The 26,567-nt window shown below is 32.5% G+C and overlaps 1 protein-coding gene and 2 pseudogenes across 1 annotated transcript; 1 reads left to right on the forward strand and 2 right to left on the reverse strand.

Moving 5' to 3' along the window:
- The first annotated feature begins 1,555 nt into the window (after positions 1-1,555).
- Positions 1,556-4,796, forward strand: LOC120212729 (annotated as a pseudogene).
- A 13,102-nt stretch (positions 4,797-17,898) lies between these two features.
- On the reverse strand, positions 17,899-19,342 carry LOC120212747 (LON peptidase N-terminal domain and RING finger protein 3-like). Its single transcript, XM_039210955.1, has 5 exons — positions 19,068-19,342; positions 18,794-18,986; positions 18,653-18,702; positions 18,482-18,556; positions 17,899-18,399 (listed from the first exon to the last, which is right to left on the reverse strand). The coding sequence occupies exons 1-5, from the start codon at positions 19,313-19,315 to the stop codon at positions 17,943-17,945; spliced, it is 1,023 nt and encodes a 340-aa protein (XP_039066886.1). The 5' UTR covers positions 19,316-19,342; the 3' UTR covers positions 17,899-17,942.
- A 2,606-nt stretch (positions 19,343-21,948) lies between these two features.
- Positions 21,949-23,912, reverse strand: LOC120212759 (annotated as a pseudogene).
- Between the last annotated feature and the right edge of the window lie 2,655 nt (positions 23,913-26,567).

Below are 26,567 nucleotides of genomic sequence, written 5' to 3' on the forward strand. Positions count from 1 at the left end.
TATTCCCATATGTAATGGGGTGAGGGGAGGTAAGGTAGTAAGCTGACCCCAACGGGTTGAGAGCAGCTTCCGTAGAAGACCTCCGGCAATCAGAATTATGAATTGCCTACCGTGGGACTCAATCCCACGACCACAAGATTAAGAGCCTTGTGTTCTACCAACTGAGTTAGACGAACATTCTAAGTTTTAGCAACAAATTTATTAATAATATCTATTATAGATAATATCTCATAACTTAAGATATAAGATGTTATTTTGGTCTATATAAAAACGAGTATTTAAATTAAAAAATATAAGAATTTATTATATATTTGTTTAATTTGGGATCGAATTAAAGAATAATAATTTAATATTTTTAAGTTTTTTTGTTTAATAATAATTTAGGTCATCATAAGTTTAAATATTAGACAAATTAAACATTGTCTTCTGAATTTTGATTTTTTTTTATTAATATGAGATAAGTACAAGACAATATATATTCAAAGATAACTCTCAATCTTTTGACATTGAACGCTCACACCCCTGACATTCCTAGTGCTTGAACTTGGGACCTTAAGGAATAATAACAATTCATTTACTGCCGAGGTCGCATGGTTCATGTAAAAGACACGAAAAAAATTTCATTGTTGCTAATATTTTGAGTTTAAATACTTAATAAGTCATTGTATTTTTTAGCACATATCAATATTTAGTCATGGCATCGTCCCTGCATATCAAGTGATCTTAGTGGTAAAACGAAAGATTTTCTTTAAATATTTTGTGTTTAAATAGTTACGTCTATAAGGTGTGTACACGTTGTTATTAAATTAAAAGAATTATGGATAGACAATAACTTATAATCACCAAATTTTTAAAAAAGATGTGATGAATCTGGTGATGTTATCTTTTATAACTTAAGACATAAGATTTGATAATCGATTGAATGATTTGTTTATAATTTTTTTTAAAGTTTTATTCAATTATTTTATTTTTAAACATAAGTTGTGGGGATGTTACTCCTATATTTTCAAACAAGGCTCACTTTCGATAATATTTTTGTCATAGGATTTTGTTTAAAAAATAAAAAATTGAATATTGTTTTAGAAATTATAAATAAATCATTCAATTAATTGATTATCATTAATAAATTATTATATTATTAAAATAAAATAAAAGTTAATTTTTTAATTATAATCATATCATTTTGTTTAACAATTATAATAATCAAATCGCTTGATTCAACGATTGTAACTAAGAATTAACATTAGTTACACACTTAATTAAATCTAATGACACCTTAATAATCTGTTTGAAATAATCAATTAATTAAGTGATTTATTTGTACCAAATTAAAATCTAATGACATCTTAATAATCTTACTAATAATTGAGTTATTAGTGACACAGTTCACCCTTTTAATTGATTATATATGTTTGTAAACTTTGTTTTATAGAAAGAATAATGTTGTGTTTATCGATGCACATAAAAAGGGAGACTTTTTATCGAAGGACCAATAGAGTTGGTAAGGCACGCGCCACGAAAGCACGTCAGTTCGTCTGCCCGACCGCAACGGGAAACTGTGGTAAAGCCGGAAGAAAAGATGGAAGCTTTGGCCTTTGGAATTTGGATGATAACTGTGGTCTGTGCCCTGTGGACACGGATAGATGAATCTGTAGTATGGCGTCAAGTGGCGCGTGCGAAGCACAACCTCAATAAAATCTGTTTCTTTTTCGATTTCTCATTTTTAGCACTCTCCCCACTCTCTCTGAAACGAAAATAATGGTGGGAGGGTTTTAACAGAAGTCGAGGGGTGATTTAGTCAATTGGTTTCCATGTTCATCTGAAGAAAATCAAGAGTGTGAGCTTTGAGAGGAAAAATGAAATTTTCCTGAGAAAGTTTTCAAAAGATCAAATCTTTACCAAGAAAAAAAGAAGGGAAAGAGAAGTTGGGTTTAAGCGGAACATCCATTTGCCTTTAAAGGAAGAAGAAAGAAACTCAAACACCACCACCAACCAACCAAACAACGGTTTTAAGATCTCTTCGTTTCTTAATGGTAGTTGAAGTTTTGTTTTGGATTATGTTCATTTGGATAATTTCGCAGGTTGCTTTTGTTGGAAAATTGCTGGTTGGGATCTCAGGATCAAACCCAGATCTTGTTACCTTTCGATCTGACTTTGTGCTTTTGTTAACATTTGGAAGCTGAGGAAAAGTTAGAGCCAAAGGGGAAAACAGGTAAATATAGTTTACCCTTCCCTTTTTTAAAAGTAATTTAGCCATTTTCAGCCGAATCTCATGGTTTCAATGGCGATAAAATTGAGTACTTTTCGTTTTTCGTTTTAGGGATATGGTTTCTTTTGTTTTTTGTTTTTGTCTAAAAGTGATGCATGCTTTATCGTATGTTTGCTAATTGGGAATCGTCTGGACTTGTTTTCTGTGTTTGTAGATGTTTTTGGACGTTATAAGTGTGGTTGATGTTGTTGTTAGAAGGGAACAATGACGTTTCTCTGTTGGAATTGAGTCATATAACTCTTCTGAATGAAGATGGAGTTCTATATTTATGGGTGGATCGACTGGTTTTGCTCGACGATGTTGCATCTGCTTTGAAGGGTTTTCTATTCTTATCGAGCTTTTAAGTGCACAAGAAGCGATTCTCCTGTGTAAGCTACGATGATCAAACAGATACTTAATAGGTTCCCAAGGAAACCGTCTAGGTCAAGTGACAATCGTGAGGGAGGAGGAACCTCTACTTTGTCATCGAATGCTTCTACCAGTTCAAGAAGCAGTGATCTAGCAAGTAACTGCTATGCAAACTCGAGCGGTTCGACCTTTTCCGGATTTAATTCGACTCCAAATTTGGGGTTGAACCAAGGCAACAACTTTTCTCAAGCGGTGAATGCGAAGCTGAACGGGAACATGGTCGCTGCTTCTTTTGAGGCGTTGCCTAGTTTTAGGGATGTTCCGAATTCTGATAAGCAAAACTTGTTTATCCGAAAGCTGAACTTGTGTTGCATTGTGTTTGACTTCACTGACCCGGCAGAAAACCTCAAAGAGAAGGATCTTAAGCGGCAAACGTTGCTAGAGCTTGTGGATTACATTGCATCCACCAACGGGAAATTCCAGGAGATTGTTATGCAAGATATTGTGAAGATGGTGTCGGCAAATTTATTTAGAGCACTAACATCACCGCCCCTTGAGAACAGGGTTTTAGAAGCATTTGATTTGGAAGAGGAAGAGCCTTCGATGGACCCTGCTTGGCCTCATTTGCAAGTTGTTTATGAATTTCTCTTGAGATTTGTTGCATCACCCGAGACAGATGCAAAATTGGCCAAGCGGTATATCGATCACTCTTTTGTTCTACGGTTGTTAGATCTCTTCGACTCAGAGGACCCCAGAGAAAGGGAGTATCTGAAAACCGTTCTGCATCGTATCTATGGAAAATTTATGGTCCATCGTCCATTCATCAGGAAGGCAATCAATAACATCTTCTTCCGCTTTATTTTCGAAACCGAAAAGCATAATGGAATTGCAGAGCTTCTAGAAATACTGGGAAGTATAATCAATGGGTTTGCTTTGCCATTGAAGGAAGAACATAAGCTCTTTCTCGTCCGTGCATTGATACCGCTTCATAAACCGAAGTGTCTACCCATGTACCACCAGCAGTTATCTTACTGCATAACTCAATTCGTGGAGAAAGATTGCAAGCTTGCCGATACCGTTATTCGGGGGCTGCTAAAGATTTGGCCGATCACGAACTGCTCGAAAGAAGTCATGTTCTTGGGTGAACTGGAGGAAGTTTTGGAGGCCACACAACCTGCTGAGTTTCAACGCTGCATGGTACCCTTGTTCCGTCAGATAGGCCGTTGCTTGAGTAGTTCCCATTTTCAGGTAGGGATTTCGATATTTCACTACTTGCAATTGTCGTTTCTTTTAAGTATACTTCCTCTTAACATATAATTAGATAAGTAAATGAGGGGAGAAGGTTTAACATCTGCTTCTCCATGGTTTGTGTACAGAACTTGGGGGATATCTCCATCGAGTCTCTTTTTTTTTTTTTTTCTAGTTAAAGGCTTTATTTTCTGGAGATACCGGGGCTCTGTTGCTAGATTGCAAGTTCTTACTCGTTTAGTTATGACGTGAAACTGCATTGAGTCAGTTACGCTATTATGAATCTATAGACATCTGTTTATACTTTGTAGGTGGCAGAGAGGGCTCTCTTCTTATGGAACAATGATCACATCGAGAACCTAATAAACAGAACAGGAAAGTCATACTCCCTATTATCTTCCCTTCTTTTGAGAAGAACGCCAGAAGCCATTGGAATCAGGCAGTGCAGAGCTTGACTCTAAACGTCCGGAAGATTTTCTCGGACACTGATCCCGAGCTCTTTGAGGAATGCTTGCATAAGTTTGAGGAAGACGAAGCACGAGAGAACGAGGTCAAATCTAAACGCGAAGCAACATGGAAACGATTAGAAGGGATTGCTGCAATGAAAGCCGCGAGTAATGAACCTGTGCTCATCTCCCTGAAAACAACCACCCGCAAGCTGTCCGGGTAGTAAAACGAGTTCCGCCACTTTAGTAGCCAGATGTTCAATGTCGAGCTTGGTGGTTTTCAGTTGGCGGAGATTTTCGCTGTTCAGAACTGTTTCGTGTTCACCTGGGGGAGATATGGCTTGCTAGATTTTGGTGTCACATGGGGATTCATCAACGATTGATGCTATGTGGGGTACATGTAAGGCCCTCTTGCTCGTAAATGCATAGAATCTGTATATGCAATGAATCGGGGGACAAAGGAACAAAATGAGTTTGTTTTAGCTTGTAAAGTTTACGTCTTTTTCGTTCATATATCTTAAAAGCTGAATTCCAAATCAATTAGTGTACCTCGCTTGTGTAAGGTCAATTATGTCATTAAGGTACAACATACAAATCCTATTACCCATACACACATAAATAACCTTATAATATAGGATAAAAGCATACAAGATGTAATTAAGTCGTATTTAAATATTTTTATAATTATTTTTTAAAAAAAATATAAAATATCTTTAAATTTATGTAATTGTTACAAATGAATTATCATGATGTTTTGATAATCATAATGTTCGATAAGTATTTTGTCAGTTTAATAAAGTTAATAATTATTTTGTAATAATTTGATAAATTTAATATTTATTTTGTAACAGTTTAACAAGAATAGAGTAATAATTTTATAAATTATTATTATTATTATTTTATAACTTTTAAAAATTAATGATAAAATTCCATTTGAGAGACGTATCTTACCCTATATTATTCATTAAAAATAAGGGAAAATTACACCCATGATAATTTAACTATGGCTGAATTTTATTTTAACCACCAATTTTTAATTGTTATCAATCAAACCACTTAATTATTCAAGTGTTACCACATACTGTTAATATTTAATGAGATGATATGACTTTTAAAAATTGATATAATTATATATTTGATCTTTAATATATTTATATATTTTATTAATTTGATCTTAATTATATTTTAATAAAAATAATCCTCTAATAATATTATGAAAAATGAAAAAAAATTAATTTTAAAAAATATAAAAACTGATTTTCATTTTAAATCTAACACTAATTACAATTTAATATATGTAATGCATGTGGGAATGTTTAATTCCCAAAATAATGAACTCAAGCTATTATTTCCCCAAATGGGGTGTTTGCTACAGATAACATGCAAAGGTTGGGATCTCTCGGCATCATCAGGGAAAGGGTTTAGGATTTCTTGACGTCTTCAGCTTACATTGGTTCAAAGGATCTCTTGGCATCTCTCGGCGTCTTCAACACATAATGTCCATGCATGAAATGGATTGCTCGGCGTCTTCAACAAAAAAATTTCCATACATTAAAAGATCTCTCGGCATCTTCATTGAAAAACTTTCCAATCAAACTTGGAATGCTCGGCGTCTTCTATGCAAATATATGGAGTTCATACGTGGAAAGCAACAGCGTTGGGTAGGGACTCACTCCTCTTCTTATTCTTTTAATTATCAGAGTTTCTTTATTGTGTGCTTTTCCTTAATTGTATCTTTTCACAAAACAGAACTCACGTGAAAAATAAGAAATCGAAGTGATCATTCGGTTGTTGGAATGGATTTTCAATCTCATTAATTAAGTTTTGACTTTCTTGAGAGTTTATGGACCACACTACCTGATTAAATGAAACAACTATTATTAGAAAATATCAATAGTGTGGCCTCACTGCCCAATCCTTGTACAAAAGACGTTATAGTACTTTAAATAACATTAAAAACTTAAATTTGTACAGTGAATCAAGTAAAGTACATTATGAAAATCATCTATATGATAAAACTTTATAATACAAGCAAATAGACATATTTTTAACAATAATATATTAATAATTTTATATATACTTAATTAGACTCATACCCGATTTAACTCAAATTGGCTTGATCCCTAAACCCTAAACTATATATAAACAAAATTAAATCAAATGTAATCTTGACACAAACTAAATTGATCTGAAATGTTCCAACTTAAATCTAATATGAATGATCCGTTTGTCGCCCCTACTTCTACTTAAACCTAAAAGCATTTTATAACATATACTCTTAATAAATAAAGAAAATAATTATACGTAGAAGTAGGGGTGACAAACGGATCATTCGAATTAGATTTAAGTTGGATCATTTCAGATCAATTTAGTTTGTGTCTAGATTACATTCGATCTAATTTTGTTCATATAAAGTTTAGGATTTAGGGTTTAGAGTTTAACCATAGGCTTTTAAAGTATAACTATTAACACGTTATATTTTATATAGATATAAAAAATAAACACGAAGAAACACAGAATTACTGAAATGTCGATATCACCAAATCTGATAATACTTTATACTTTACCCATAGGCTATCGAGTAGTGACCCACTTAATTGCTGAAAGTTTTCAACCCTTAAAAAATTAACCGATTCGTATTGACCCGAACAAAAAATTAACCGATCTAATATTGACTTAACCCTAAACCCTATATAAACAAAATTAAATCGAATATAATCTATACACAAACTAAATTGATCTGAAATGATCCAACTTAAATCTAATTCGAATGATCCGTTTGTCACCCCTACTTCTACGTATAATTATTTTCTTTATTTATTAAGAGTATATGTTATAAAATGATTTTAGGTTTAAGTAGAAGTAGGGGTGACAAACGGATCATTCGTATTAGATTTAAGTTGGATCATTTCAGATCAATTTAGTTTGTGTCTAGATTACATTTGATTTAATTTTGTTTATATAAGGTTTAGGATTTAGGGTTTAACCATAGGCTTTTAAAGTATAACTATTAACACGTTATATTTTATATAGATATAAAAAATAAACACGAAGAAACACAGAATTACTGAAATGTCGATATCACCAAATCTGATAATACTTTATACTTTACCCATAGGCTACCGAGTAGTGACCCACTTAATTGCTGAAAGTTTTCAACCCTTAAAAAATTAACCGATTCGTATTGACCCGAACAAAAAATTAACCGATCTAATATTGACTTAACCCTAAACCCTAAACTCTATATGAACAAAATTAAATCGAATGTAATCTAGACACAAACTAAATTGATCTGAAATGATCCAACTTAAATCTAATTCGAATGATCCGTTTGTCACCCCTTCTACGTATAATTATTTTCTTTATTTATTAAGAGTATATGTTATAAAATGATTTTAGGTTTAAGTAGAAGTAGGGGTGACAAACGGATCATTCGTATTAGATTTAAGTTGGATCATTTCAGATCAATTTAGTTTGTGTCTAGACTACATTCGATTTAATTTTGTTCATACAGGGTTTAGAACTTAGGATTTAGCCATATTAGGGTTTAGGATTTAGCTATGGGGTTTAGGGATCGGGCCAATTTGGGTTAAATTGAGTATGAGTCTAATTAAGTATATATAAAATTATTAATATATTATTGTTAAAAATATGTCTATTTGTTTGTCAATCTTATCATTTGTGCTCATTTCAACTTTTAATCATTTAATATTTTGAATTAAACCATAATTTAGAGATTTTAATTTAACCCAAACTCGATCTTATAATACGTGTTAGAATATGTAATTCAAGTTTTATATTGATAAGTTTTATAAAAGTTTATAGCTGGTCCAACTACAATTTGGATCGATTTTTATTCGAGTCGAGTATAGTTGAGTTTTGGATCAAATTTAATCATCATTTTTGAGACTATTTCGGATATCAAACTGGAAAAAATCGATTCGGACAATCGAATTAGGATCAAGTTTATCATATCCATGTGGAAGCCTGTAATTTGGACACGTGACTTCATTACTTGTATTATAAAGTTTTATCATATAGATGATTTTCATAATGTACTTTACTTGATTCACTGTACAAATATAAATTTTGACACGTGGATTCTGTTTTGTTAAAAGATACAATTTAGGAAAAACACCCAATAAAGAAACTCTGATAATTAAAAGAATAAGAAGAGGAGTGAGTCCCTACCCAACGCATGCATGCGTGCAGCGTTGCTTTCCACGTATGAACTCCATATATTTGCATAGAAGACGCCGAGCATTCCAAGTTTGATTGGAATTTTTTTTCAATGAAGACGCCGAGAGATCTTTTAATGCATGAAATTTTTTTTGTTGAAGACGCCGAGCAATCCATTTCATTCATGGACATTATGTGTTGAAGACGCCGAGAGATGCCAAGAGATCCTTTGAACCAATGTAAGCTGAAGACGTCGAGAAATCCTAAACCCTTTTCCTGATGACGCCGAGAGATCCCAACCTTTGCATGTTATCTATAGCAAACACCCTATTTGGAGAAATAATAGCTTGAGTTCATTATTTTGGGAATTAAACATTCCCACATACATTATCTCGACAGTTTTGCCTGTTTTAGTGGTTCAAGTAATCCTAAACTTTTCAACTGACTCGGGTTCAGAATCTTATGCGATCATTTTTTTTATTTTGAGTAAACTATATCATTGACCATCTAACTATAGTGTCTTTTTCATTTTGATCATCCTTTTTAAATTTGTTTCATTTGGGTCATTCAACTATTTAAATGCATTCAATTAAGCCACGTACCATTAACATGTGACAAGAAAGCTGATTTTTTTTTTAATAAAAGTGATATAATTATACATTTGGTCACTCTTGCTTATATACTCTATCAGTTTGGTCATAATCTTAATAAATTAAAATAGATTTAACTTTCGAATCAGATGGTCTCATGTGTCACCATCTTGTGGAAAGAAAATTAAGAGTCTTAAGTAAGAAAAGAGATAGGTAACCACCAGGACAAAGCTAATGATTTGATTTGAAATGGACTACAAGTGGTGCATATGTTGTATCTTAGTATAACTAATCTTTAATTCCTTCTTTTTGGACAAACAAAAAAATCTTTTATTCTTATCTTAACTAAAATAAAATAAAAATATATTTTAGTCTTATCTTAACTTTGAAAGATATATTTTATTTTTACTTTAACTTAAATATTTATATTTTATTCTTACAATATTTTAAAATTAAAAAAAAATTAAATATATTTCTATAGTTAGGATAAAAATAAAATTTATTTCTTAATTAAAATTAGAATTACATACACTTTTTTAAATTAAAATTAAAAAGAATATATATTTTTAAGTTAAGGTAAGAATAAGATATATATTTTAAGTTAAAATAAAAATAAATAATATTTAATAATTTAAGGTGAAAATAGAATATATTTAATAATTTAAGTTAATAATATAATATATATGTAATAAGTAAAGATAAAAATAAAATATATTTTTAAAAGTTAAGATAAGAACAAAATATATTTTTTAAGTTAAGATAAGACTAATATATATTTTTAGTTAAAATAAGAATAAAATATACTTAATAAGTTCAAATAAAAATAAAATATATTTTTTAATGTTAAGATCTGAATTTAATTTAATATGTGGATTTAAGTTAAGATATATATAATATTAAGAATTTAAGCTTATACTAAGATATAACATATTTACTACATGTAGTTTGCTTTAAATCACGCAAGTGGTTGAGGTTCTCCATTCTTGTCAAAGGAACCTAGTTCAAGTCCCATCTTCTTTTCATTTTAGCGTTGTAATTTTTTTCCGGTCAGAGGGTGACACACGTCCTAACACTTGGCATAATCCGAAAATATTATTATAAACTCGAAAAAAATCCCGGACGAAAATAAGTGTGTGTATGTCTTAATAAAGTTTAGATGTTCCTTTTTTCGAAAAACAATATCATTGTACTTATGAAGCATGCAAAATTTTTGGTCAATTTTATATCTCTATGTCGATCCAAATGAATTTTTTTATTAATATATATTTAACAGATGAAAAGTTTTCACATAAAATAAAAAAAATAAAACTTTTAATTTACTCAAAACTTGATATGCATGTTCAACGTAAATATAATATGTAATCAAACAATTAACTAATTGATTACTACAAATTTGGTTGGATTTTGCAGTTTAACACCAAAGAAAGAAAAAAATAGAAGGTTCTAACCAATACCATTGTTAACTACTAAAAGGTTTCACCCTCTTATGGTTATATATGTCTATATATATATATATCTGCATGTATGCATGTATGCACTAAGAAACAAGACATATTGCATTCATCTCTTGCTTTATTCAATGGGTTGTAGTATTTCAAAGAGTAGGTTTTCAGAGGCGGAAAGGGCCACTAAATGTCATCATTTCAGAATTATTCATCGGAAGAAAGATAGAGGTGCTGTGGATGGTTCACCCGAGCAGTTGCATGAAGGTGGCGAAGAAGAAAAGCATGCAAAATCTGATGATAATAATAATAATCAACATGTGCATGTGATGAAGAAGATCAATTCAGAGGGAAAAGGAGAGGTTGAGAAGGAGAAAGTGATGACATTGGAAAAGGAGAAGACTGATGCATAGGAATATGGACATCATGATGGGATGAGTGATAGCATCGAATTCCCTCGATCCCCAAGTTTCAACATCTTCTGCTCTCAAGACAGCTTAGGTCGTTGATTTTATATTGTAAAAAATGAAATTACACATTCTAAGCATAGTCTAATAGTGTAATCAGATCATCCAACTATTTAAATGTTTCAATCAAACCACCCGTCGTCAACTTTTTTTTTGGTAAATAATGTATGATTAAGAACGGAATCATACACATGAAGAACTGTGTGTGCTCGTTAAAAACCTTCCTAACTCTAGGTGGAAGAAAAGAGTACACACATAACTCTTGAAAAAATCAAATATGACAAGAACCAACAACGACGCCAACAGAATTGGCCATTACTCATCATTACAGACTGAGTTCAACTCATCCTCCTGTAGAAACTTAATAACTCCAACCGGCGGTTGATCCATAAGGTGAGTCATGAAGTCCTCACTCCTAGCTAATTTCACCATGAAATCCGTCACACGATTCCCTTGTCGAGGAATATAATAGGAACGGATATCCCAACTCCATTGTACTTAAACATGAATATGGTTTACGATTGATAACATGCCATTACCGATCCTATCCTCCTGTAGTAAACTGTTAAAAGGTATTTTTACAGAAAAAGTGCTCCAACTCTTTTATTCATAGTACAAATGATTTACAAAACTAAGGCCTATATATACACATCCATTAGCAGTTATCTAACAAACTAACAAATTAATAACTGCCTAACTAACTAAATAACTGAAATCTAACACTCCCCCTCAAGTTCGTGGTTAAAGATGTTAATTAACCCCAACTTGGAAATCAAGTATTCATGTTGTTGAACTCCCAAGGCCTTTGTTAGAATGTCTGCTTGTTGATCTGTTGTCTTCACATACTATGTTTCAATTATTCCTTCTTGAATCTTTTCTCGTACAAAATGACAATCAATTTCAATGTGCTTTGTTCTCTCATGGAAAACTGGATTTGCTGCTATTTGAAGAGCTGCCTTGTTATCACACATCAAATTTGTTGGTCCCATGTTCTTGAACCCAAGCTCACTTAGCAGACCTGTTAACCAAACTATTTCTGCAGCAGTCATTGCCATGCTACGGTATTCTGCCTTGGCAGATGACCTTGCTATTGTATTTTGTTTCTTGGATTTCCAAGACAACAAGGAGTCTCCTAGTTTCACACAAAAACCTGTTACTGACCTCCTAGTAGTCGGGCAAGTCGCCCAATCTGAGTCACAAAAAGCCTGAAGTTGGGACTGAATCTCTGCACTCAGCAACACTCCTTGTCCTGGACTACCTTTGATATACCTGATCACCCTCAAAGCTGCATCCAAGTGTAATTTCCTTGGTTGCTGCATGAACTGGCTCAGTAGTTGTACTGAATAAGCAATATCAGGTCTTGTGTTAGTGAGGTAGATTAACTTCCCTATCAACCTTTAATAACTTGTTTTGTCTTCTAACAACTCATCTTCAGAAGCCAATCTTTTATTTTGTTCCAAGGGAGTTGCAACAACCCTTGCACCCCCTAGTCCAATTTCTTCAATGAACTCTAATGCATATTTTCTTTGGCTTATAACTATTCCCTTTTCTGATCTCAATATTTCTAAACCAAGAAAATACCTTAGTTAACCCAGATCTTTCATCTTGAAATTTCTATTCAGAATATCTTTGAGTTCTTGAATCAGTCCACTGTCATTTCCAGTTATCAAAAGATCATCCACATATATGAGCATTATGACAATTTTGCTTCATTGTGACTTAGTGAATAATGAGTAGTCAAACTTACTTTGAGAATAACCTGCCATTAGAAGAGCCTCTGTCAGCTTCATGTTCCATTGTCTCGAAGCCTGCTTTAGCCCATGCAGTCTACACACCCTGGTCTCCCCCTGGCTGCAAAAACCATCAGGCAAGGACATGTATACCTCCTCAACCAAATCACCTTGGAGGAATGCATTGTAAACATCCATCTGAAAAAGAGGCCATTGATGAATAGATGTAAGAGCCAGGACAGTTCTTACAGTGACCAACTTTGCCACAGGAGAGAAGGTCTCAACATAATCAACCCCTTCTCTTTAAGTGTATCCTTTAGCAACAAGACGAGCTTTAAACCGCTCCACTTCTCCATTCAAATTATATTTGATGCGATACACCCACTTACTTCCAATAGGAGTCTTATTAGAGGGCAGGGGAACCAATGACCAAGTATTATTCGATTCCAATGCTAAAATCTCCTCATTCATAGCCGTAACCCATACAGGATTTTGAATGGCTTCATTATAGGTCTTAGGTTCAACCAAATGAGAGATAGAAGAAAGGTAAAGTTGAGTTTTAACAGGAAGATAAGAATAAGAAAGAAAGTTAGAAATTGGATAAGTACCTGGATGAGAGGAAGATTGGTAGGACTGAACATAATCATGTAACCAAGCAGGTTGTTTTTTGACCCTAGTAGAGTGTCTAGGAGGGATGGAAATACTACTGGATGAAGACTCACCAGAAACAGTAGGCTGAGGTGAAGATTGAGGTAAAAAGAAATCATTTGTTGAAGCTTGAGGTGATGCAAACTGGTTTGAAGACCCATAAGGTATAGGGGAATTGGGATGGGTAGTGTGAAAGGGCATGACCAAAAAATCAGAATCAGAAACATCTTGAATAGGAAAAAATAAGGAAGAAGAGGAAATTGGAAATTTAAAGGGGAAAATGTCCTCATGGAACTTGACATCTCTATTAACAAAGAATGTTTGTTTCTCAAGATTAAACAGAATGTAATCTTTTTGAGTAGCAGAGTAACCCATGAATATGAAAGGTATAGCTTTTGGAGAAAATTTGTCCTTGTAATTTGGTTGGGTGGCATAACATAAACAACCAAAAACTCTCATATGAGGCAGATTGGGAGGTTTGCCATGAAGGAGTTCAAAAGGGCTTTTCCCAGCTAAAGTAGAAGAAGGCAATATGTTAATGATATAACAAGCTGTGGTGACACACTCTCCCCAAAACTTAACAGGAACTTGGGAATGAAATTTAAGGGCTCTAGCTACCTCTAATAAATGTTTGTGTTTTCTTTCAGCAATACCATTTTGCTGAGGAGTATGAACACAAGAGCTTTGATGAACAATACCCAAGGAAGAAAAGAAGGAAGAACATTCATTAGCAAAGAACTCAGAACCATTGTCACTTCTAATGAACTTAATTGTGACTGAAAAATGATTTTTGACATAGGCAAAGAACTGTTTTAAAGAGAGGATTGCATCACTTTTAAGCCTCAACAAGAAAAGCCAAGACATTCTTGTGTGGTCATCAACAATGGTAAGAAAAGACCTATAACCACTATGAGTAGAAATCCTATAAGGTCCCCATAAATCAATATGTATTAAATCAAAAGGTTTAGATGCTCTAGAAATACTCTGAGGAAAGGGTAACCTAGATTGTTTAGCAAGAGGACAAATAGAACATTTATGGACACTGTTAGCATGAAACTTATAAGACTATAAATATGGTATTTTATGTAAACTAGAGAAAGAGGAATGCCCTAAACGAGCATGCCAAAGCTTAGTATTATTGATAGTTGAAAGACTCATACAATTTGAAGAATTACAATGTGGAACAGAAAAAAATACCATAACCAAAAGTAGAGGAATCAAAAAAATACAGTCTGTGAGACTCTCTACCAATCCCCTTCATCTTTCCAGTGGAGAGATCCTGTAAAATGCAAAAGTTAGGATAAAAGGAAACACTGCACTTGAGCTCTTTGGTTAGTTTGGAAACAGAAAGGAGGTTGTGAGCAAAATGTGGAACAAACAAGACATTGGTAAATGAATAATTCTGGTTAAGGTAAAAGGAACATGTATGTGTAATGGGAGCTGTTTGGCCATTAGGTAAATGAACAAATCGAGAATCTGATATGCATGGAACAGGAGATATTAGTTTTTGAAAATCGGATAACATATGGTCAGTAGCGCCTGTATCTAATATCCAATTGAAAGAAAGACTATTATTTGTAGAATCAATACCTGCAGTATTTGCTGCTGGATCCACATAAAGTTCCTTGTTCAAGAGGTGAAGTATCTGATCATACTGAGCTCGTGTGAACATAGGAACAGTAGAGGCAGCATCTTGTTGTGACTCAGGACTCGATTGATTGTGAGGACCAAGCACAGATCGAGTGGAAGTCAAAGCTACTTGACTGCCTTTCTTCTTGGAGAACTTGAAGTCAACAGGGAATCCAATTAATCGATAGCAGTTCTCACGTTTATGCCCTCGAACCTTACAGTAATCACACACACCAGAGAATTTCTTTCTATCAGTGTTCCCAGAAGAGCTAAAATACATAGCCGAGACTTCAGAGATTGGAGAAAGAGCAGAAGAATGAATCCTCTGTGACTCCTCTTGAACTAACATCGAATACGCAAGGTTCACAGAAGGTAATGATTGCAGAATCAAAATTTAACTCCGTACAGCAGTGTAAGTCTCATTGAGGCCCATAAGAAACTGAAACAATTTTTGATGTGTGTATTGCGCAACCGTGCGTTAAGAAATAGCACAATCGCAAGGAGAGATTGGGACCAAGGCTTCATACTCATCCCAGAGTAATTTCAATATAGTGAAATAAGCTGAGATTGAAGAATCACCTTGAGTTAGAAGCGCAATTTCACGGTGAATGAAGAAGGATCTGGAACCGTCAACCTCAACAAATCTTTCCTTCAGATCCTGCCAAACCGAAGCGGCACTGGACGCAAAAACGATCCCAGCCGAGAGTTCATTGCTCACTGTATTGAGGATCCAGGATAAGACGAGAGCATTACATCTCTCCCATTGTGGATGTAATAACTCATCAAAATCGTCTCTTCGACAATCACCGATGATAAAGCCGAGCTTGTTCTTTGCAAGCAGAGCAATCTTCATGGACCGACTCCATATCCCATAGTTTTCGATACCGAGAAGCTGATGCGAAACAAGAATGAAGCCCGGTGCATCGGAGGCATGTAAGAACAGCGGGTGATAGAAATCGATGGTGCAGGTTTCCATCGCTGCAACAGGAAAAAAGGAGGAAAAAAGCCCCAAATCAATTTTGACCAAGAAGGAAAAAGTCACGGGAAATAAACTGACTCATGATACCATGTTAAAAGGTATTTTTACAGAAAAAGTGCTCCAACTCTTTTATTCATCGTACACATGATTTACAAAACTAAGGCCTATATATACACATCCATTAGCAGTTACCTAACAAACTAACAAATTAATAATTGCCTAACTAACTAAATAACTGAAATCTAACATAAACAAATAGCTTGCTGGCAATCAGATTCAACCACTACCCTACGTAAACCACGGTCTCATGAACATTGCACACGATATCCTCACATACATCCCCCATAATTCAGCTTCAATCACTGTATAGATCCCAATATACTTGTGGAACTCGAATAGCCACTGACCATCTGAGTTCCGAAACACCCCGCCGCAAGTGGAGATGGAGATGTGAACCTCATTAGAATTATGAAAAACCCACGCGTAGGAGGATATTTTCTTACTTGATATAATTACACATTTGATCTTCAATATTTATACAATCTATCAATTTGGTCCTAATTTAATCTTTAATTTAGTAATGACATGTGTCATTACCGGGTAGGAGGATATTTTCTTACTTATTTTTTCAATTTATATTTTTACCAATAAAGTGCTGACACGTTTCACCATCTTATTAAGAGAAAAAAATTAAAAGGATGATTATGTGTTTGACAAGAATTCTGGCCATGCGCAAACCAGAACCACTAAACTAAAGCCCCAATTTGGATCTAAACTACAACATTTTCTATATATCCTATTTTAGTTGATGACAGATAAAGAGAGAGAAAGAAACAATAATGATAACAAGGGGGCTCAAACTTGAGATTTTAAGCATGGATGGAACCACCTTAATCATTAAACTAAATCATATACTTGAAAAAAATAGAATATATTTTATATATTTGTAATATTTATTAATCTCATAAACATTTCTTAATTTTTATTTATTAACTATAATTGATATTGAATATATTTATTAATAGTTATATATATATAATAAGTTATAATTTAATAGAAAAAAATAATTTTTAATATATATTCCTAATATAATTTAATAGAATAACTTTTTTTAATATATATTAAATTATAATTATTAAATAAAAAATTAAAAATATTTATTCATTAAATTATAATTTAATATATATATATATATATATATATATTTATTTATTCTTCAAATTTTAGTTTGGAGTGTCCTTGTTTGCATTTTGACTTCCTTTTCTTTACCAAAGAAGGGTTTTGGCTCGGTGGTTTAGGTACTCGCAGACATTCTTCTTTGTGTTAGGTTCGAGTATCTCCTAGCATATATTTTCACTTTTAATGTGGTGGTGACATGTATCGCTGTCGAAAAATAAATTGAATTAAATAAATAAAAAGTAATAAAATATCTTCTAATCGACACATGTCACCATCTAATTGGAGATTAAATTTATATCTTAAATGAGAGAATGTAAAAATATTAAGGATCAAATATATAATTATACCAACAATTTTTGAACAGCTCCATATATTGATGCGTATATATTATCAATTACTAAAAAGAAAATTCTGAATAATATTATTTTATAATCACCATATGATTTTGAAAAACCCATGACACCAGAAATTAAAATGCAATTGTGTGTGTCCAAGTAAAAATTTATTCAAATTCAAAATGTAGTTGCTATCGATCTAAATATGGCTTAAACCAAAATCACCACCTAGTTAACACTATTACTAGGGTTCACAACAAACACTTGTGGGTAAAACAAAGTGGCTTACATAGGATCAACCAATAACCAAAAGCAAATCAAGAGTTGGTACAACATTGGATTAACTTGATGAAATCTTCAAGATTAGCTTAGTTGCATTGGAAGTGCAACAATGAACAAGATTTTTTTTTTCAAAGAGAAATGTAACGGATCACCTTCATAACCAATTTAGTACTAAGTCCGGCCTCTATTAATGGCTCTAGATGCCATAGCTCTCAAATTTGCTCTAGCTAACGAAATATTTTGGCCACTGCTTCCCCTAAAAGCTTCCATGAACTCTTCTCTTTGCATCCTTAAAGCTAATGCCGCGTCTCCGTCTTGTCCCGGTGTCTCTCTTCTTCTCCTGGTGGTGCTTACTAGCCGCGAAAGATCATTATCTCGTTGCTGCCTTGCAGGGCCCCCCCTTCTAGTGTTTACTAGCCGCGCAAGATCCTCTCTCTGTAGCCTTGCAGCCAATGCAGGATCTTGAATTCGAGTTCGAGTTCGTGTCCTTCGGGTACCGCTACGAGTCCCGCTCTCTGGACTTTGACACTCGGCACCAGCTGCCGCCTTCCTTGCTTCAACCTCTTTGGGAAACAGGAGCTGAATTGTATTCCAAAGAACTGTGTTCACAGTGCAAGATCTTCCATTGCTGAGAAAATAAAAGCTCATTAGGATTACAATGATGTTAAATTGATCTTCCATTAATGGGGCATCGAGCTCGGTTTTTTTACCTTATCAGCTGCCGGCATTTCGGGCATCGTTTCCCGCACTTATCCGCAGCCGATCTCAAACATTTCTTACAGAAACTACAATCAAAAGAGAAAAGGGTTTCACTCAAATGACAAATCAATCAAAAGATCAACAGATTTTGCCTGGTTTCGTTGAATTAAAAATTGTTTTACCTATGTCCACACGGAGTTGTGCTTGGTTCAAAGCAGATATCCAAACAAATCTATGAAGCCAATCAAATAACATAGTTATTACTAGAAGATTAACGAAAGCGAATCGAACATTTACAAAATCAAAATCCGAAAGACTCTTACTGCACATGAAAGCTCCTCTCTGAGTTTATCCATACAATGAAGAGGAGCTGGTTCATTCACTTTCGTTTTCTTCTCATCCTCCACAACAATTTCTTCTTCATCACCTTGTTTTGAAATCTGTTGCTCTTCTTCATCGAGATTTAATGGAGCAATCGGAGTTGAAGCATGGCTCCTTCTCTGAGCCCTACGTTTCCTGGGGAAAAATTGAAGAACTATATGAATCGAGAATCAGATAAATTAAAGGAGAACGAAACTTTTGGGACTAACAGTTTACCTTCTCGAAGTGGAGCACGGCGGAGTGCTGGATATCAAAACTGAGCGTTTCTTGCGTTTTGATTGCTGCCGATCTGGAGTGTCTTCGACGACGAGACTAGCGATGATGAGAGCTTCCTCGTCCCATCCAGCCATGGCTGCCACGGATTTGAATCTGGGACTAAACAAGTCATCGACATTTTCACTATTCTCGGCACTGTTTGGCTGCCGATAAACTTCTGGGCTTCTTTTTGGTTCTTCTCTCACCATTTTTTTCTTGGGGAGAAAACGGAGAAGGAAATGAAAAAACGCTTCTTTCACGGAGATAATGATACGATTCTCTAACGGTCGAGGTTTTTGAATTTGGTTTGAGCTGTTCCCTTTTGCAACGGCTATATTTCTTAAACCCAGGAAATATATAAATATTTGGGTTAATTGCATAGTGGTCCTTAACTAACAAAAAATAATAATAAACTCTCAAATTATCAATATTTTAATTATCATTTAGGTCCTTCTATCAGTCTTAATCAGTATTACTTAGAATCTAACTTTAAACATATTTTAAATATGTATATCATAGTTAATACCTAAAAGATAAAGATTCAAACCTTTTAAAGGCAAGCATAGATCCAAGCTTTTTATGCCTTTAAATGTATGAAATATAATAAAATTTTAGACATATATTTTAGGTTAAATTACATGTTTAATACCTAAATTATTAGTTTTAGTTCGTTTTAGTACCTAAACTTTTAATATTTTCAAAATCATACCTAACATTTAGTTTTTGTTTCGTTTTCGTACATTGCTGTTAAAAACTTAACGGGTGATTTGCACTTGACACAAATTTTATGGGTAAATTGCATCATTCATCACTCAACTATCTTTTCACTCTTATTATTTCACTAAAGTTTATTTTTTAATTTAATTACTTAACTTTCAAATTACTCCTAATTTAATCACTCTAACTTTCAAGTTTTTTTAATTATATTAATAAATAATAATAAAAATTTCATTTCACAAAAAATATTAATAGAATAAAATAGAGTGATTAAAATAGGAGCAATTTGAAAGTTAAGTACTTAAATTAAAAAAAATTAAACTTTAGTTCCAAAATAAGATTGAGTAGATAGTTGAGTGATTAATTATGTAATTTATCAATAAAAAATACAGTGTCGTTAAGTTTTTAACGACAAAATACTAAAATGAAACAAAAACTAACGTTAACTATGGCTTTGAAAAATTAAAGTTTAGGTGCTAAACAGACTAAGTTGATAGTTTTAGTAATAAACACATAATTTATCCTCTATTTTAAAATTAAAATATACAAACTAAAAATTAAAAATTAATTATATTACCAATTACAAGATGATTTAATGAGGTGAGATATATCTTTTAAGTAACGTCAAAAGTTTGAATTCTGACACTGTAAATAGAACAAACTAAATTAAAATGGGTTTTCCTATAATATATCTCTAGAATACTCGATCCATATTAATTGATCAATGAGTATAGTACCAACAATTATACAAAAAAATAATCTCATTATTTTTTTCTTTTCATTTTAATTTATGATCGATTGTTTGTCATTATCCTCCATCAGAGTCTTCTTAGACATATTTAGGGTTATGAGTGAAAACTTAAACATATGTCCTATAAAATAAAAGTATATTATAATAATTTAAATAATTAATTTAATATTATATTATTTTTTATGGTGTTAACGATAACGATTACAGACTGACAATGGGTGATAAGTAGTAGAGAAAATATTTTTTTTGGTTTTTTAATTATAATATTAATTGTTTTTAAATAAAAAAATTAAAATTTTATATGTTTGACACATGTCAGATAATAGTCAAATTTAACGGTGGTTATAGTACAAACACCTAAAAGAGTAATGTTGAAAACGTTACCACCTATCTTTAACGAAAAATAATTTAGACACCAAAAACTAATTTAAGATATAATTTAAGCACTGAATAAAAATAATTTATAAGTATAAAGTAATAATGAAGTATATCATTTAACCCAAAATATTTTTAAATTATATTAGTCAAAATTATGAGGGTAAAGTACAAAAAAAGTCCGACTATAGAATATTATTTTGTTGAGTCTCTCAACTATTAAAAGTTACAAAATGATTCTTCGACTATATGGTGTTGCATTGTTGTGTCTCCCAACTATTAAAAGTTATAAAACAGTCACTCGACTATTCATATGTTCCAAACTCATATTTTTATTTTAAAAAATTAAAGGTCCTCATATTTTTATTTTAAAAAATTAAAGGTCGTCTAAGTTTGACGTATGTTAATTGAGATATGATAATCTTTTGAGATTCTGAAATATAATTTTATTATATCTCAGTCGATAGATTAATATCTAACTCAGACTATCTTCAATTTTTTAATAGAAAAAATGAGTTTACAATATATGAATAATTAAGTGACCATTTTTATAATTTTTAATAGTCAAAAGACTTAATAAAATAATACTCTATAATTAAAAATTTATTTTATAATTTTTAATAATTAAAAAACTCAACAAATAACAATAGAATACCATACTTTACCCAAATGATAAAAGATAATTCCGACGGTAGAAAATTTTAGTTAGGCCATGTCATTATTTATAATTAAAAAACATCAAAGACGAATAATATTCAAGTATAATCTTTTATAAAAATTGCAAATTAATGAACTTATTTCTAATAATTGACTTTGTCTTTATTTATTTAAATTAAATTTATAATTATAATATTTCTTAAATATTTAAAATATTTGGATTTTTATCTATTTTTAAAATTTTTAGTACACATCTAAGATATATATATATATATATATGGTTTTAGTACACACCTAGAACTGTATATGTTTACATCTACAATCATGTATATTTTTCTTCTCTGTGCCTGCACCTATGCTCCTAGCTACCACCAAGCTTTCCACCATTCATTTCCAATCAAGCATGTCCAATAGCCACAGTACCTCTTCTTTGGAATTGGCTTCCTCAGAGAAGTCCATCTCAATGCCGAAAACGTCGACGACACCGTTGCTTCTGTCTTCATCAAAAAGCAAAGAGACCCATGCCCGGATTGTCGAAATAAAGGGATAATAAGGAGAGAAGACAAGGTAATCGAAAGCTAGAGCTCTGGAGGCTGTACGGAATGGTGATTTATTGATTATGCGAGCAACCCTTTTTGAGTCCTTCCGCCCCACAAGCACCGAAACACTTGCAGTCTGTCTCACAGGAATGGTGAACCTCGGGTCAACAGGTAAGGTCAGCTTGTACTCGGGACCCTCGAGATGAACTTGAGCATGTCGCAGATTCCAACAGGTGGGATCTGCATTCCTCTCTGGAGGACAGCACCGGGGACAACTTCGGAGAAAATCAATTCATCTCCAGTCCAAATGTCAATGAAGAATTCCAATTCATCAAAGGAAAGCCTTGGAGGGGGAAGTGTTCGCCTATGCTGCTGTTTATAAAACAATTGATACAGTTTACAATAGGTTGCAGTAGGCGGATTGGGGCGTTTGCAAGTCGAAGGACATCTCTTTGCACATACACATTTCCAAAAGTAATCATCTTTTGCTATGTGTCTCCATTGCTTACACACCAGCATGCATGCTGCGAGGTCTATGCCATCTAAGAAAGGAAAAACAAACTTCAAAACTTCTTCCAATGACATTTCCGGATTGAAAATTGACCATCGGCAGCCAAAAGATAATTTGCTTCCTGCGAAAGCAACATAATTAAGTTTTGAAAGTCTAAATCATCCATGGATTACCATTAAGCTCAAACAAGAATGTCGCACGAAAATTTTACAGCAAGATGTTTATTGAAACAAAACATCAAACCATGCATTCAACAGAAAGATATATAAAGGGTATCCTAACCGTCATTGAAACTAAAATCCTAAACAAAATGACAATTCTTCTCTTCCCCGAATTAACTACTTTCGTATTGAACAAGAAACAACGCGATCGGATCAATGACCTCTGAATACAAATACAATTTGAGCAGTGCCAACTTACATCGACATCAAAATATAAATCCAGCATAACCCTGAGTTAGCTACTGGCTTATTATACTCGAAACCAACATGTTCGGGCCAATAACATCTAAATACAAATGCAATTTGTACAATTTCACTTGCATCAATCAACACCAAAACAAAATCCATATACATCACATTTCCTTCCCAACTAACCAGATACGCATCATAATACAAACATGGAATGAACAAAACACATCATACGAGTTTAAAGCACTCGCCTTACAATATTTTCACATCATGTGAGTTTAAACCATTCAACTTACAATAATTTAACAGTTCAACAACATGGTGGATCAATCGTTGATCCGACACTCGGCGCAATTATTACACTCCATATAATACCTTTCTAGCTTTAACAATTTACATCAGTAAAACTAAAAATACAGATGATTCTGTGCTCCAAATTTCCAGAACAACCCAAGTGTACTTAAAACAGCTAGAGACAAAACCCAAATTCATACTACATATACATATATACATATATATAACTCTAAAAATAGCACCTACAAAAAACCATATCTTTGATTAGATTAATACAGTAAAACAAACCCAGAAACAAAAAGACAAAATCAAACCCTACTATTACATGATATGTAAAAGAATCCGAACATTGTAATGCATACCAAAAAAAAATCTCAGCCTCAAAAAGCGAAAAAATGGAGCCAAAAAAGGGGAGAAATGAACAAACCAGAGATGGGGGAAAAGCCGAAGAAGATAGGAGGAGATTCGCAAAAAATAAACTAGTAAAAGTTATTGGTAACCTTACTTATCAGTGGAATTTTGAGGGAAATTTCTGGAGATTAAAGTGGAAAGTGAGAACAATTACTTTATAGAGGAGAGGCTGCAGATAGAGTCGGCAAAACTTGATTATGCTTCCACCTGTTGCAAAACGGGGGCTTCCTTTTCTACAAAAATTCTCTCAAAAAAGATATTTTTTAAGATAATTTTTTAAGAGGTTGATAGAGAAAATACGTGTATAAATTATATATTTTTTATTTTAAATTTTAAATATTTTATTTTTTTAAAATAATTATTTTTAAATAACGCATATTCGATTGAATCATTATTAATGGAATCAATAAATATCATATTTAAAATATAATCCGATGATTCACAACTATAAAATAAAGATATAAGAATAACTGAAGTAAACTGAGATAAAGTTTGAGCAGTCAAGTTCACATATCATATGTACTCGAAAATCAGAATAAGTATGAAGTAATCGTTGAACTTACGCTAAAACCAACGGTGGACATATGAAGTTGAGAGGTCAATTGGTGAACAACCATCATTAGGGATGGGCATGCCTTCAGACGGGTTCCGACCCAATTCGATCGATTTTTTTTTTAATTTCGGGTTCAGGTAGGGTCAGATTTTTTTAATGTGATGTTTAAGTCGGTTCGGGTTTAAGATGAAAAATATTCAACTCAACCGGATCTGAAAAAAATAATTTTACCTTATATATTTATAAATAATTATAATAATACCCCTCTATATATTATTTTTTAATTAAGTCATTGTTTTTATTGAATAAAAATAATAATTTTTATTATTTCGGATCGAATCGGATTTTTAAGTTATATATCAGGTCGTGATCAGATCGGGTCGGGTGAAATCTTGTTTCGATCGGGTCAGGTCAGGTTGAATCTTATGTGGAAGATTCCTTATTCTCGAGTCGAGTAGATCAAAACCCGACCCAACCCAACCTATGCCCATCCCTAACCATCATCGTGTCACTCTTAATATAAACTCAAGTCTGTCCGCTAATAAATATAGCTTGTGATATATCATAGAGTCTCAAAATTTTAAAATCCCACGCTAAGAAAAAAAAGTTAACAAAAGAATTTTTTTTACTGTATGCACTCGTGATTTTTTTTTATTTTATATATTTAATAAAATAAGTCACACCTTTTTAAAAAAATAATAATGAAAATCTTAAAAATTACTTTTCCTACCCACAAAAAATCAACCTTCACTCTCTTTAAATGTTTTACTTTTTAAAATTTAACTATATATGACCTTTACTCCATTTTAATCTTACCTTTTTATTTTATAAAACATTTCATAATAAAAATTTTAAAATCCCTTCTCAAGTTTTCAATCCACGACACTCATTCTTCTCCTCCCCGATAATCATCCTTAGGTAAAATAATTTTATTTTTCAGATTAATAGTTTTTACCATTTTTAAGGAGAAAGACAAATCAAATCGCATTCTAGCATCGAGGTGAAGTTAATTAAATTTTCTTTGAGCTTTCAGTGTTTTAATATTTTTAAAATTATTATTTGATATTAATAATAAGTTTGTGTTTTTTAATATTTAGAATTATTAAAGATATTGGGTTGATTTTAAATTTCGATATAATTATTGTTATTGTCTACGATAGATTAATAAGTTTATTGTTTTCGTTCATAGAGTTGTGTTGACACTCTTTAATTTTTTTATTGTAATAATGCATATCCGCTATTTTCAATGTTTATTTCATTCTATACTTTTACGAATAATGTAAATTTAATTTTTTTTTTATTACAACTTGCTAGAAAATATATTAATTGCTTCCGTTGATTGTGTTCGATTTCTTTTGAGACAAGATCTAGCATTTAGAGGACATGATGAGTCTATCTATTCAATCAATTAAGACAATTTCTTGAACTTCTTAAGTTTGTTGGTGATTATAATGAAGTAATAAACAAAGTTGTTCTAAGAAGTACTCTAGAAAATCATCGGTTAACTTCTTCAGATACTAAAAAATACTTTGCATATGTCGCTGCAGTAGAAACAATAAATGTCATAATTGAAATAATCAAGATGAGTTGTTTTCTTTATTGGTAGGTGAGTCGCGTGATGTATCAAATAAAGAACAAATGAGAATTATGCTACGATATGTGAATGAAAGGTAATGTGTTTTGAAAAGATTTTAGAAAAATTTTAATGTCGGAGATATTATTGCGTAATCATTTCAAGAAGAAATTGACGTGGAGCGATTGTCGACCAATTGTAACGGTAGAAATGTTCTATTTGGTCAAAAGATTAACATAGTTCGGTTGTAAGTTGATCCGACTATTGACAGTGACAAAGAAAAAGGTTTTAACTTTTAATTTTGATTTGAGATTTGAGGAGATTGAAAGGTTTTCGGACGAATTTGAAAGAAAGGAAAGAAAGAGAAGAAAAATAGTTTGATGATCATTTTATTAGAGAAATCATTGGACAACGATAGACATAACGACAAAAGAAGGAACAAATACTGCCAATTTGGAAGTAGAGAAATTAGAAATGTATCTAGATTTTTTAACATGTCCCGTTAGCTTTTCTTAAGGGCAACCAATGACAATAACGGTAATGAAAGTAAATAAAAATATAATGATTGTAATATAAATTTTAAAAGTTCGATGAGTAAAATAAAAGTACCCTAAAATTTTAATGACCTTTAGTATAATTTTTACTTTTTTATTTTATGATTTTATTATAT

This window comes from Hibiscus syriacus, unplaced genomic scaffold, assembly GCF_006381635.1.
Source record: "Hibiscus syriacus cultivar Baekdansim isolate YM2019G1 unplaced genomic scaffold, ASM638163v2 tig00000738_pilon, whole genome shotgun sequence".
Lineage (NCBI taxonomy): Eukaryota > Viridiplantae > Streptophyta > Magnoliopsida > Malvales > Malvaceae > Hibiscus > Hibiscus syriacus.